The following is a 14,316-nucleotide window of genomic DNA, read 5'->3' as shown; positions in this document are numbered from 1 at the left end:
ATGCTTTCACCTAGAACATGGCAAAGTCAGCAATGCCAATACTACACAAACAGACTACATGCTATCATCGAGCGTGCTCAAGCAAAACAAAGTAGTCAACTGTAAGATGAGTAAAGATGATGCATTTGCAGATATTAACTAAGCAATTAAAAAAATATATTTCAAAAATGCAAGTACTAAATATGATAATCAAGTATTCTTTTTAACTCTAAGTGACTACATGAATCTTATTTTTGTACTAAAAATGTGTGCAAATTGCCACTGATCAAATCACAGTTTGAGGCATTATCCAAACTAACAAAGAAAAATCCATGTGAGGATTTGCCTGGCTACATAAATGAATAAACATGACCTGACTAACTAACTTCACATAAGGTCAAATTGCTTTGAGTTGTTGTTGCAGTTGCTTACTTGCATCACGAGTCTAAAAGCAGCCAGTGATAAAGTACAAAAGAAACTTTGACACATTGAAAAGGGTTTTACTCAAATACCTTCCCCCTCCAATGTAGATGAAACAGATTAGTGTTGTTCATGCCTGATTATCAGACGTCTGTTTACATTTTAAAGACAACACTCATGACATTCATGTCCACCTTTCACCCAATTTTAAAGTAATACCAATGCTTAAGCAGACTTTATGACCAAACTATTACAGTACTAATAATGATTTTTATTCCCATCATAACTATTTTAATCAAGCAAGAAAATCTTAGAGTGTAAAATGTTATTTATGGGGAATAAATCATCTTCAAGAACATGTCTTTAAAATGCAGTTATTCATTTTTTGACGCCACTCTCTGTCAGTGCAAAAAATAAGTGCAAATTAGAGTTGAACATGTTGTTCCTAAACCATAATGGGATGGGATGGAAATACTTGTTTGTATCATCTGATCTGGTTTATATGCCACAAAACAAAATTAATGAGACATGGTTTTTTATTTGAAGTTTGAAGAAGTGGTTAAACAATTATGACTATTTTCACTTTGTTATTACAGTGTTTGATTTGTTTACAGCTCTGTTGTATTCACTTGAAAAAAATAAACCTGAATAACTTAGGTTATTCAAATCATTTAGATTTCAATGCTAGCTGGTGCTTCATTGTCTTGGAAAACCTGTGCAAATCAGAGTTTATCATGCAGGAGTCAATATTAAGTGGTACAGACTTATCCCATGCATTTTTAAGGATGATACATTCATGCATTCATTTAACTGGAGCAATAGACAATCAGTGTTTTACACTTAAAGGTGTTCAATCAAGTCATCCTCAGTTGAATTGTAGGTGTTGCACTTACACTTTTAAACCAGAACCACTACACACTACAACAGAATACGGGGTCATTTAAGGTGAATTTTGGTCATTACATTGATGCTAATCTAAGGCTGTAGCAGCATGTCGTAGATCCACTTTGAAGCATATTTTAACACTGCACACACGTTGTCCATGAGTGTTATCTGAAAACGAGCACAGGCTTTTTGCCGCATGCAAATAGGTCAAGATGTCCTTTCAGATTTCGCGTGCAGGACGCAAGTTGCGGTTAAATCAGAAATGAATCGCAGCGACACCTCGAGGCCGTTCGCGCGGTCTTACATAAGCAACAGCCTGATGTGTTTCTATGCAGGTGGCTGAAGGAGCAAAATGTCCCAGCGAGCACTGCACACGTTATGTATTCAGTTGGAGAAGATGGTGTCGGTGAATTGTAGCAACGTTGTGTGGAAAAATCAACAATGAGTCAGGCATGTTTGGAGGCCCTGAGCATATGCTCCGCTGCAGCGGCCAGTTAAATCGTGGTTTGTGAGGATGACATGTTGTCATGCATTTCACGGCGGTGTGCTTACCTGTTTAGTCGTCCGCTTAACTTGTAAATAAAGAGAAAGAGCCCACGGGGTCCTGTGTAAGTTGTCACGCTGGATGATTAATTCCCATGCAAACGGCAGCTTGCGTGAAACAAGCCAGTTAGCTAACTTTAGCTAACCAGCTTAACTTACTGCTTGCTTGGGTCAATGATAGTCAGACGTCTTGACTTTTTTTTTTAATCCAATGTTACTTTGGATTAATAATTTTGCGGTGAGCCGTGGCGAGCATGTTGTAAACCCAAGTAGGTTAGCTTGCAAACCGGGCAAAAAAGTTGCGTGTTAGCTGGATCGCAAGCAATTTAACGTCACCTTATGTTGACAAACAAGCCTGCGTAGTTAAAATCACACACACGACTTGGAGCTAGCTAACGCCAGGCTGCTAGCACGGTTAGCTTAGCTAGCTAACCAGCTCGCTAAATCCAAACCTTGTTCCGAAAATCCCTTTTTCGCTGCGTCCGACTTATATCCCATCGGCAGTGGCGAACCGTAAGTAACTCCGAGAATCACTTGTGGGTGCTATCTGCGTTTCAATGACGGCGCACTCGCGTTTGCAAACCCAAGTTATCGCTTTGGTCTCTGCTCTCCGCCATTTCCAATCTCTCAACACAAACAAACAGGGCTGCTCGTGCGCACGGAGCGTCCAGGCGCGTTCGCGAGGAGGGCAGCGGGCAGGAGCCTCTGCTGTGTTGACAGCATGGAGACCTGACTATTGATTATTAGTGTCACCGCGACGTTTGTTTTAGCATGATGCAGAAGAAATGTACCTGTTTTGGCGACGCTCTGAAGAGTAACTGGAGTACTGTATAGCAACAATACCCATAAATTATTACAGTATTTTCATAGGGTGAAGTCACGTAAAGTGGGACATCAGGTAAAATGGGACAAATGAGGTTTTACAGAGTGGGCGCTTTAAATATTGGCGCAAGTCACTGAGCATGTTGTTGCCACAAATGTGTTTCGCGTGAAACAGTCATTTTTAGTGGTCTGAGATAAATAGCATGGGCAGGGCAGAGAGTCAAAAAGTCACTGGTCCGAGGACTTGCAGGGAAAGCCATGTGGCATGTTGATTTTCTCATTTTGGTAATAAGGGAACTGCAGCTAGTGGACAGATGTAATGAACAATGGTACCCATTCATATAGGCCATGCCAGAATTTACCTCTTTTTGTGTTTGTTTTTTGTTTCTTTTTTCTTTCTACTTTCTAGTTTCCTCTGCCAGAATATGAAACACATTTCCTGCACTCTGGTGAATTTGTAGTATGCACCAATTTCTGTCTTTCATTAATCACTTTATTGTATAAATGTATTTAATTTTGGCAAAATAAAACTCCTCTGCTGCTTTCACATTTTTATGGGGGGAGTGGCCCCTAAATCTACACCTATGCAGCACTTAGCAGTCAAATGGTTATATCAGTCAAATGTTTACCTTGTTCAACTCTGTTGCCCATGCTTTTAGCTGCAAAGCTGCATATTATGTGAACACATACTTGGTCATTGAAGCTGATTCTGATACTCTTCAAACTATAGGCCTCCCACAGCAGTGTGTGCATGTGTGTGTGCATGTGTGTGTTGATGCATTGTGTAGAATCCATAGTGTCAGGTACATAGTGAAGCATGCTGTCTGATGCACTGCAGATAAATAATTCATATGGGTACAGTATGTTTATGACCATCATTAGTACTTAGGAACTTTGGCTTCACACACAGAATTGAAAAACACATGACATTTAATGAGGAGAACAACAAAATCATTTTAAAAAGTCTTGAATACAGTTTGTGCCTAAACTAAAGGTGACACTGAGGGCATGGGACATTTTATGTGAATGTGAGGTTTAAGTAAGCAGTAGGAAGTTTCTTCAGTTAAAATCTCTCAATTTTTTTAGGCAAAGTTGACTAATTCTAGTGTTTTTCCTCCAGTATTCAGTGTTGTAATTCTTATAAGCTTGAGGGGTTTAACCCTTTAAAACCCAAGAAAATCGTCTTGATTTCTTTCAAAAACAAAATTACCTAAAAATAAGCAAAAATAGTTTTTGTATGAAACGAAAACAAACAAGGCGATGACTTGGAAAATAACAATACTAATAATAACACAACAACAATAATTTCTAAAACATAATTTGAAATATACATTGATGATAATTATAAATATGTTTTCTGGACATTTTACCCCAATTCCCCAAATTTGCAGGACATTTTCTGCCAAATTGCTGATTGCCCCCCACCCTGTGTTTTTGCAATCAATATAACCAACTTGATCAAGTTTCAGAGGATTAAATGCTTGTTGGTTTCAAAGGGTTAAACATGCATTCAAATCTTCATGTCAGTGAATAAAACAGCACAACACTTTATTCATTTCTGTACTTACTATACATTAATCTGACATAGTAATCTGAGAGTTCAAATTATGAGGATTTTCAGATTTTTCTCTGCTTTGCTTAATTTGATTTATTATTTGGGCGTCTGATATGAAACTGTATTTTGGAGATTTACATGGACTTTACTCTATCTGCCCTTACAGATGTGTGCAGCTGTTCCCTGAGGGGAAAAACATGCTGTATACATTTTTTTTTATATCTCTTCAGCTGTAAAAGTTGTTGCATTACCACAATTCCAGTCTATTAAACATCCTGTTGCTGCTTCTCATGTACATTGCACTCTGGGCATTGTGATGACATATGTAACAGTTGAGAAGGAGAGTAGCGTGAGTATGGGCGTGCTTCAGGAGGTATTCTGGGCAATACTCTGAGAAGTAATTACATTGTGTGTAATATGTTGATTGGTCACTTGCATTCCTTTGGAGCTTATACTTTAAAGTTGGAGGTTATGACTCATTAGAGAGGGCATTTGGATCCATGGGAACTGTGATTTGATATTGTTTATTTCCTTTTCCAAATGTAATAATTGTTGGTAAGCACCTCATTAAAGCATGCCTGAAAAGGGTGGTGTTGAAGATGAGTCACACATGGTATTCAGGCTTATTTTAGGTAACTGCCCACATTTACTATGTGAGTGGCAGCCGTCTTATTCATAATATGCAAATGAACTTTAACTAACTTGCTGCCAGTTGGCTTTTTTTCCCAGGTATTTTTAAATGCAACGGCTGAGATAACTTGTCAGTAAAGGGAGCAAACTCGAAAAATATCTTCTCAGTAAAACAATCATTTAAAAATCAGAACTAAAAAGCCTTTGGGAGGAGTGAAAATAGCTATTAAGACAAATTACTTGCCACATATACAGCCACTTATCGTACAGCAATGACAGTGAAAAGAGGGGGAAGCTATAGTGTGGAGAAATTCTGCTGTAATGTCGATATAAATGCACCCAGACAGAAAATGTATGCAGGGAATCACGAACCACATTTGTTATGTGTAGTTTTTTTTTTATATCCAAATATAAATCGTGTGCAAAACAGAGCAGCAGAGGAGCAACAGGTCCTTTCTGAGAGTATCTGTGTTACTTAACTTGTGTTTGTGATTGTAGAAATTTTCACTGGTTGCTCCACTTATGAGCTTAAACGATTAGTTTAACCCTTTGAAACCAGGATCAATGCCACTTTTCTTGTGCTGTTTCAGTTGCCTTTTACAAGTGTTTAAACCTTTGAATCCTGAGCGACTAGGTTCAATTCCTTTAAAAAAAAAATGGGGGAAAAAGGCAATGAGCAACTTGGTAAGAAATGTTCCACAAATTGCAGGAAATTAGTAGGTTTAGAAAATTAATTTTTTAAAGGTGGGGAAAATGTCTAGGGGAAAATCTTGGAAAAACTATATTTTCATAATTATAATTACCCTTTTGTTCTTTTTTTTCCTTAAAAGAATATTTTTCAGGTAATTTTCTTGTACTTTTTTACAATTTCTTGCTAATTAGGTGGTTATTTAGTTTTAGGATACTCAGGTTTCAAAGGCTTAATTTATTGTGGAATGAACAAAAATTAGAAGAGCAGTTGGTGCTTTTGAAAATCTTGGGCCACAGGCTCCCTCCATCAATGCAATGAAAATATGTTTACCTAAATAAAATAATAGTATTAAAATAACACAAGTAATGTGAAAATAGAACCTAGATATAAGGATATACAGAAGTGCAAGTTTAAAAAAAAGGGTAAAATAAAACAAAAATAAAAATCAGTAGTTGCATGAAAAGACAGGATATAAGAGGAATTAATATATATATGTTAACAAGACTGCAAAGAAATGTGTGCTGTTTTTTTTTTTTACAGAGGTGCAAACAATTTAATGTATTACTTAAAGCAATGCATTGCAGGTCTGTTTGATTTAATGTGTCAAGTTTAATCTGAAATCATTAAATCTGTGACTTGAGTCTGACTCTAGTCCAAGTCATATGACTTGAGCCCACACCTCTGCTGTTCAGGTCAATATAACTACAGTATCATATATGTAGCACAGTATTTATACTGTATAATAGTGCATAGTATTAGTGCATATTTACAGGGATTATAGCATCACATTTACACAAAGATAAGTAAACACAGATAAATTATATACTTACTTATATTTTCCAAAAGGTTGTCATCAAGAATTCCAAAGATGAGCGTGTTTAAATTACATATATATATATTTTGTTACCCTTTTATGCAGAAAGTCAGAGGTGACAACAATACCAGGAACTGCCAGACTGTATGGAGAGAGCAGATGAGCAGTTCTGAGAACAAATCAGCTGCTGTATTTAATCAGATGGACGATCATCTGCCTGTGCCTCGGCGGGCGAGCGGTGACTGTCTTTCATCTGAATCATTAATACACGGACACTATTGAAAGCTTTTGCCTTTTGCACATTGGTTTATATTGAATGGTACTTTTCATCCTACAATAAATCTCTTTTTTCCCCAACAAACGCAGATCATTACAACATGGGAAGTCACTTTCGGTTGCATTTAATGTTTATGCCACTAAGCCAGGCCCCGGAGAAAATGAGGTGAAATGGAAAGCTGTGTGGGACTATGGAAAAGGTTAACAAAAGTGTGTATAGAGTGTGGATTTCAGTCACCACACACATTTTGGAGATTAAGACTTGATTTGACAATAAATAAATAAAAACTTGTTCCACCACTTGGACTTAAACACTCATGACTTCTCACAGACTTGTGAAATAAAAATACTTAAAGATAATTAAAAAAGGTAATTAGAAAGTGTGCCACAAAAATGTTTATTTCCTGAATCAACTTACATTAACGCTCCTCACTTGACTCTTCATTTCCCTTTTTCTTTTTCTCTTTTTTTAACCAATCTCACAGCATCCAATCAATATCTTTTAAAATCGCCTCCCCTCTGGTTCTTATTCTTTTCGCACCTGTTGGCCAAATTAGCTAAATCAATGAGGAAGGGTAGCTCATACAAACCTGGTGAAAAGCGTTAAAAAAAAGAAACCTTACAGAAACACAGTATTGCAGAATAATGCACCCAACAAAGGCTTTTGATGTGTTATTTTGTAAACTGTCAGATATAATCTATGTGCTGAGTTTGGCTCAATTCCCCACTTTTTTTAAACCAGTTCAACAGCATCCGATCAATGTGCAGGAGAGAGCAGTGAAGAGCAAACTTATGTTACTGAGTGTCAGTTTGAAACAATTATGCCAACATTAATTTCATTAGGGTACAGCAACTACGCTGTGGTCACCAAAAATGGAATTGCAGTTTGCAAAATGTGCAGGTCAAAAATGACAGGTGGAAACCCAACAACTTCCTGTTTTATTCAACATTTAAAGTTGAACTGTACGTTAAAGTTAATATTAACATTATTAGCAAGTTAATACTTAGATAAAGTGAGCCTCTTCCAGCTTTAACTAATTTGTTAAATGCAAATTTTTAAAAGCATTGATTATTAATTTAATATAATATTAGGCTTCTCTGTTGTTAAAATGGCTTTACATTTGGTGACTTGCGTAGGACTCGGGACTGGTCTGACCACTGGCCTGTAACAACCACTTTATTCAGTTATGATTAGTCATGTTTTTGGCAGTGTAAAAATAGTTGAACCACCAATTTTATGCCTGAAAAGGCCAACAGTCATTCCACCTTTTTTTTCACAGCTTCTTTTATGAACTGCAACTGCTGTTTATAGACCAGCAGAAAAATAATTCACGACCAGTGACGGAAATTTGAAAGCTTTTCTGTCTTGAAAAGCCTCCATGTGAACGGCGGCCGAGGGCATGATGGTTAGATCCTTATTACGTCAGTCGCCTGGAGTCAATGGCTTCTGTTTCCAAACACATAAATCATTGAGCTACAATCAGATAAAGACGACTCTCTGATTCAAAACAAAATATTTCATTATTAGCTGGTGGGATTTCCATTTTCATCGTGAGGAGAAGTACTCCTGAACAAAGCCGAACGTAGTTCTCCTGCTATTTACAGTCAATTTTATCAAAACAAGTAGCTAAAATGTCCTCTGAAACACTCTTCCTCTCCTTCAAATAATTTCCTTTTCTTTTCTTTTTATTTCTCAATGCAGCTAGAGTCAAATGATCATGATAGTTTAGACATAAAATGATCGTGTCATAAATGTCAGATACAATTTAACACAAATTAGTAGTGCCTGTATTCCAGAGTTATGTTTGAGTTCCTGATATGGACTTAAATTAATATAAATTAATTAATTAATTATAAATTTGCATTTATAACTATTTATGTCACGTGATGTATATAGAGTACTGTGCAGTAACATTGTGTATAAACATGGAGTAATACACTTACGAACACAGTTCTGCTCTTTAAGAATACCATGTTGAAACTGTATTTCTTAGAATATTCCTAATTTAACAGGTCAAGTTTGGTACTCTCACCTTATTTTTATGCACTTCTTTTGGACAGCAATGAGTGATAGGGTTAATGTATTACTGCTCACTTTCATGAAATTTCACGGGAAGAACGAAATCTGTGTTAAGACTTTTGCAGACAGTGTTTAGGAAGAGTACTGTAGAAATATGATTTTGAGCAACAGGATAAGAGATGGAAAGAAATCAATAAACTGTAAATCTACATTCAAAATGAAACATAACATGACTCAACAGATATTTTTTTTCCATCCTGAAATTGAGGATCAGCAAGTTGATTATATAGATTTCAATTAAAACTGTGTTAGAATGGGATGATTTATTTCCTAAATGAATTGAACACAGATTACGTTAGAGAAAATTAATTATTTTGTGACCGTAAGTCAAACATAAAAACTGTAATACCAGGAGCTGGTGTCATCAAGAACACACAGTCCTTTTTTAAAAATGTATTTATAAATGAAATACTGAGTTGTTGCAAGAAGAAAAATCAAGTGCCTTCTTTTTTTTTAATTTCGTTATGTAAATATAAAATATTATATTTACAAAACAAATGCTACCATTTTTTTTTCAACTTTTCACCTGAGCAAATGAATCCAGAAAAGAATTTCATATTTACCGATTTTAATCTCAGACATTGCAGGCGCTTGCATGCACTGAGAAGAAGAGCACAACTCTCAGGTGTTCGCCTTGTGAAGATAAAATTATATACTGACATGCATCGTAGTGCACAGCTGGATGGTGTTTTCCAGCACGGTCATTTGAAGAGTTTGAACTTGCGCATCAGTTGCTGCACAGTCTCTTTAGGACACGGCTTCAGAGCCAAGCAGGTGGGGATGTTCTCTGGTTGTTCGATCCAAAGCTTGTGGGCCACACCAGCCTGTGTCAAAGTCTCCGCCAGACCAGAGAGGGCGGCCTCGTCCGGAGCCTGGAGAAAACAACAACACATGACACTTACAGTAGGCCAGGGTGTTAAAAAAATACCCAAGAGCCACAGACCCCAATGACTTGACATTTCATTCCAGTGCTTCAAGTGAGAAAATACAAATTTGTAATGGATTCAGTACTGACCTGCAAATCTGTCCAAAACACATTGTTTGAAATTAAGACCCCTAAATGTAACAGTAAATCTACATAAACAAATAATCTATCTGAATCTACATTTTTAATAAGAACCCCTTAGAGATTAATTATTATTGAGCTGCTCTGACATTACTCACAAAAATCTCGCCTTTAGAAACACCATAAAAGAAGATACCATATACCATTCGAAATTCCATCATTTTATAATTTCTTTGCTCATTAGCCCATACTCATACGAACTAGAAAACAATTCAATACATTATTTTGTTGTTAAGACATTACTTCAAAATTCGGCACCTTGCTAGCACATCAAAGAGATGTTTTATTAGTAAAAACCAAGCTTTTAAAAACGCCTCACATTCAGTTCTTGCCATGTTTTCGCACGTGTTAGCCAAGTTAGCTACATTATATTAAGGAGGGTAGCTCGGAAAAAAACGGTGATATATGAAACTTAAAAGGAAGCTGCAGTTGCCGAATAAAACAACTTAAGGGGACAACTTTTAATTTGTAATATCTATATTAAGATAACCGGTCCAACCGCTGTTATGATTAAAATACTAAATATTTGAATGGTGTTTGGTGTGACTCACCCCCAGGACCACTTTGTGCATGGAGTCCAGCTCGGCCAGGTACTGCTGTGTGTCCGGGTCCCCGTAGTGAAGGTGGATGGCGGCGGTAGCAGCGTGACAGGCCTGAGTTATGACGGCCCCCAGGGGCCAGGACAGCTTGTGAACCAGATCCGACCGGACGACAACATACTGGACCAACCGGCTGGGAGACCCGGCTCCCGTAGCCGCCATTTTTTCTCCAGCCCGGACAGGAACCGATTCAGGGTTTGTTTTTTTTTCCGGTTCAGCCGATGTGTAGTTTATTATTAAACCATTTTATAACGCGACTGCACTCTGCCGGTTACCTGTAAAACTGCAGCCTGTCTACTTACGCTGCAAAGCGAAGGAACATCTTTTACCTGCTTTTAACCCTTTGAAGCCCAAGCAAATTGGCTTGATTTCTTTCAAAAACATGTGAAGAAGGCAATTAGCAGATAAAGATGAAATTACCCCAAAATTAGAAAAAAATTGTAAAAAGTTGTGTCAAAAGAAAATTACGTGAAAATTTAATAAATAAAAACAGAAATGACCTGGATAAACAGTGCTTAAAAATATAATAATGTTGTAACATGTAAGTATTTTCCTCACTTTTTCTCCCTAGCCATTTTTCCATTGCAGCCTTGTTTCACCTATCTAACATCAGACTCGTCTCTGTGTTTTATCATTTTTTAAAAAATATTCGTCTAAAATACTTTAACTGCAGCCTGTTGGTGATCACTCTCTCACATTCTCAATGAGCAAATAGTTGAAAAAGGAATTGAAACTGACCACACATTGAACATTTTCAACTTGTTCTGCATCAAATGCAATTAAAACCTAAACCTGTCGTCACTCAGTCACTTCAAGGTCTTTATTGTCATACACACAGCAGTGAAGCGACGATAATCTTAGTTCTGAGGATCCCTCAAATAATGCTCATACAAATATGACTAAAATAGAAAATCATCTAACTAGAATCGAAGACAGAAAGACAGCAATAAAATGTACAATAAAAAGTAAAATGTATAAACTGTAATATATTTATATTTGCCATCAATGGACTTTCATACATAACTGTGCATGTCAAAACACTGAAAAGCCTGAACCATGAAATGATAGCCAGAAAATTCTGGGATTTTTTTTTTAAACTGATGTGTGTATGGGCCTTTTTGACAAAATGTAAAAAAAAAATTTTTTTTAAAAGAAATAATTTGCCTATATGGAAATCATTTTGTATTTTATTTGATACGTCAATTGATTTAAAAAAAGTGTCTTTTTAAAGAATCAAACACACTATTTATTGCAAGTTTAACACTTCAACTGTTTTTTGTCTTTTTTTTTCACCTGATGGGAATCTTTTTAGCACCTTTTCAGTGGGGAAAAACAAGTTTCTGTCCTTATCCAGGGAATGATGGACTTTATATTTCCCTCAGAAGACATTTTATGGAAAGCCAACCAACCTCTGAATGCTCAAAGTTTTTTAGTTTGTGATTGTAAAGTTTCATGAGGCTGTGATTATCCTAGAAGTCACCATAGGTCATTTTATACAATGAGGTCAACATTTCATACAGCAGGGTTTTTAGGAAAGTGATGTTAATGTGGACGACATGAAGGTCACAGTAAATTATCTATCAGATATAATACAAATAAAATTCTAAGCTAAAACCGCTTTTTTTCTGTGACATAAAATGAACCAAAACCACTGATTCACTCAAATAAATGACAAACAAAGCAGTAAATGTCACAATAATTATTTATTAAGCATACACATTATAATATAAATATAAAATATGCTATTTTTGTTTTTAAAATTGGTGAGACATCATTATATCTGTGTTGAGACAGACAACCATACAAACAGGTTTTAATATTCTACCAAAATCTGCTGAAACTTCTATGCAGCTGTAACAAACTTGCCATGATGGTGCCGTCCTAAAATCAGAGCCTGTATTCATGGAGCATATCAGAGCAGTGTAACTGATCTAGGATCAGGTCCATGTACAATGTCACCATAAATGAGGAGGCAAACTGGTCTTAGATCAGCGCTCCTAGTCTAAGATGCTGTATGCAGTGGGCCCACGTACAGAGAGAGCACAATAACCTACCGTATATTTCTTTAGATATATATTTCTTACTGTAGTCCAACAATGGCAATTAGCAGCATGATAATGCACCACTCATTTTTTTCTAGTTCCAAGAATTTGCAAAATAAGTCAGGAAGTAAAGAAATAAAATAAACATCAAACATACGGATGATCATTGTCACTGTACTAACAGAGAAACTCGTCCACAGTGAAACAATCAGAGATAATCAAACAATCAAATCAGATCAGAGTGATGACATTTGACGGTCAGGGTTCGGCCTCAATTCAGTTGCACCTCAGTCAACAACAGGAAGTGGATAATCATTACATTTTTATCAAAGTGAATGACATCGAGTTCTCATTGAGAATTAATTCTCAAACCAATAATTACAGTCTCAGTTGGCTGAACTTAAAGTGAATTGATCCCCGAACCAATCAATGACAATAAAGAACAAATAGTTTTAAGATTTTTTCTCTTTTTTTTCTGTGTTTTTGCTTAATTTTCTTTTAAAGTTTGGTTGACATGCTGAATCCTTGTGTTTGCAGGTTTGTGGTCAATCAAAAGGAGAAGTATTGAGCGAACCACTCCTGGCGCTGGGCGTCCGGGGAGTCGATGGTGGAGTCCTTCGTTTCAGGAGGGCTTCAGGACGGTGAACAAAAATAAATAAAGAAACAGATCAGTCAGGGAAGAAGCCAGAGGTTGACTCAGCACAGTGTTACAGCTGACTGAATGATAGGAGCATGGCTGGATTATTTTTTACCATAAAATTTAGGTTGGATTTTTTCATTTAAGGCACAATTCAGTGTTCTACTTTTCTAATCAAGGCTGAAGACTTTTCTCTTTGCCTATCTTTTATTAAATTAAATATTTATTCATTCTTACACTACGCTCTAACTTGTATTTTATGCCTGTCCTTGTACTTTTCAACTTGCTTTCAGTTTTCATTCTCTAGATCTTTGGGTTGCAAATGCATTTAAATGCCTTTTTATAGTGGTTCCTTTTGCAATATGTCTCAATGCATTGGGTGTTTTATATAGAGCTCTTTGAAAAGCCTTATTGCTGAAATGTGTTATATAAATAAACTTGCCTTGCCTTACTGTTACCAACTACAGTCCTTACCTGGATCCCATCGCTTTCTACTAAAAGTGTAGCTTTCCCACTGAATCAATGTGATTTAAACACAGAACTGAACTGCAATTTTGTACAACACCAATTAAGTGTTAGATTTGATATAGCCTGGCCACATATTGCTGCACCTCAAATGTCCAATAATCAAAAAAAAAAAATGTTTAAATTAGGGTGCAATTCACTCTTCTGTCCACAAGGTGGCAGCAAAGGCATTCTTAAAATCCAGGTAGCCACAGCAGAGTAGAGCTGAGAGACGTGTCGTGTCCTTACTATGAATTAGATACAAACTGCATGCAGTATGCACTTATAGTAATTATTCTGATAAAATATGCAGTTAGTAACACTACTTTGTATTGTTTTCTAAACTAATAAACATTATTTTTATACAAAAATAGTTTTAAATGCACTAAAATCTAGTTTTTACATGAATGCATGAGTAATAATAATCTAATAACGTTGTACATAATAGTATAACTCACAAGGAACGTCTTTCAGCAATGAGTGATTTTTAGTTGTTTTTTCTGAAGATAAAGTAAAACACCATTTGCCTGGTTGGCCAGAGACAGAGATCAACCAGAAGAGCTCTGCTTTTGTTACTTTGCAATATATGTTCTTTAAACTTTTTTAGTTATAACTACATACACTGTAGATTCTCACATTTTATATTCACAACATTTCTCTGCCATTGTTGTTAATAGTACTGTCCTTTGTTTTCGTGATCTTTATGATTATTTTGTTCATATCAATTAATATGCTATTATTGCTCTTCATGCTGGTCATCAGTCACTTTAACG

At 36.2% G+C, this 14,316-nt stretch overlaps 3 protein-coding genes across 7 annotated transcripts in view; all 3 read right to left on the bottom strand.

Annotated features, from left to right (window-relative positions):
* Positions 1–2,427, bottom strand: part of ncoa1 (nuclear receptor coactivator 1) — a 60,080-nt gene extending 57,653 nt beyond the window's left edge. For all 4 annotated transcript variants that reach the window (XM_042504031.1, XM_042504034.1, XM_042504033.1 and 1 more), the window contains exon 1: positions 1,837–2,427. The gene's annotated coding sequence lies outside the window, so the exon portion shown is untranslated. The remainder of the gene's footprint in view (positions 1–1,836) is intronic.
* Positions 2,428–9,246: 6,819 nt separating this feature from the next.
* On the bottom strand, positions 9,247–10,563 carry ptrhd1 (peptidyl-tRNA hydrolase domain containing 1). Its single transcript, XM_042503513.1, has 2 exons — positions 10,313–10,563; positions 9,247–9,567 (listed from the first exon to the last, which is right to left on the bottom strand). Exons 1-2 carry the CDS (start codon positions 10,520–10,522, stop codon positions 9,397–9,399), a joined length of 381 nt encoding a protein of 126 aa, XP_042359447.1. The 5' UTR covers positions 10,523–10,563; the 3' UTR covers positions 9,247–9,396.
* Positions 10,564–12,154: 1,591 nt separating this feature from the next.
* fam184ab (family with sequence similarity 184 member Ab) overlaps positions 12,155–14,316 on the bottom strand; it is a 169,673-nt gene continuing 167,511 nt past the window's right edge. Inside the window, exon 22 of one of the 2 annotated variants that reach the window (XM_042503815.1) lies at positions 12,155–13,033. In XM_042503815.1, coding sequence (XP_042359749.1) covers positions 12,952–13,033 — 82 coding nt within the window. In that variant the 3' untranslated portion in view covers positions 12,155–12,951. The remainder of the gene's footprint in view (positions 13,034–14,316) is intronic. The other variant, XM_042503816.1, reaches the window with a different exon arrangement.

This window comes from Plectropomus leopardus, chromosome 16, assembly GCF_008729295.1.
Source record: "Plectropomus leopardus isolate mb chromosome 16, YSFRI_Pleo_2.0, whole genome shotgun sequence".
Classification (NCBI taxonomy): domain Eukaryota; kingdom Metazoa; phylum Chordata; class Actinopteri; order Perciformes; family Serranidae; genus Plectropomus; species Plectropomus leopardus.
Note: the sequence above shows the minus strand (reverse complement) of the source record. Positions and strands in the feature narration are given on the sequence as shown.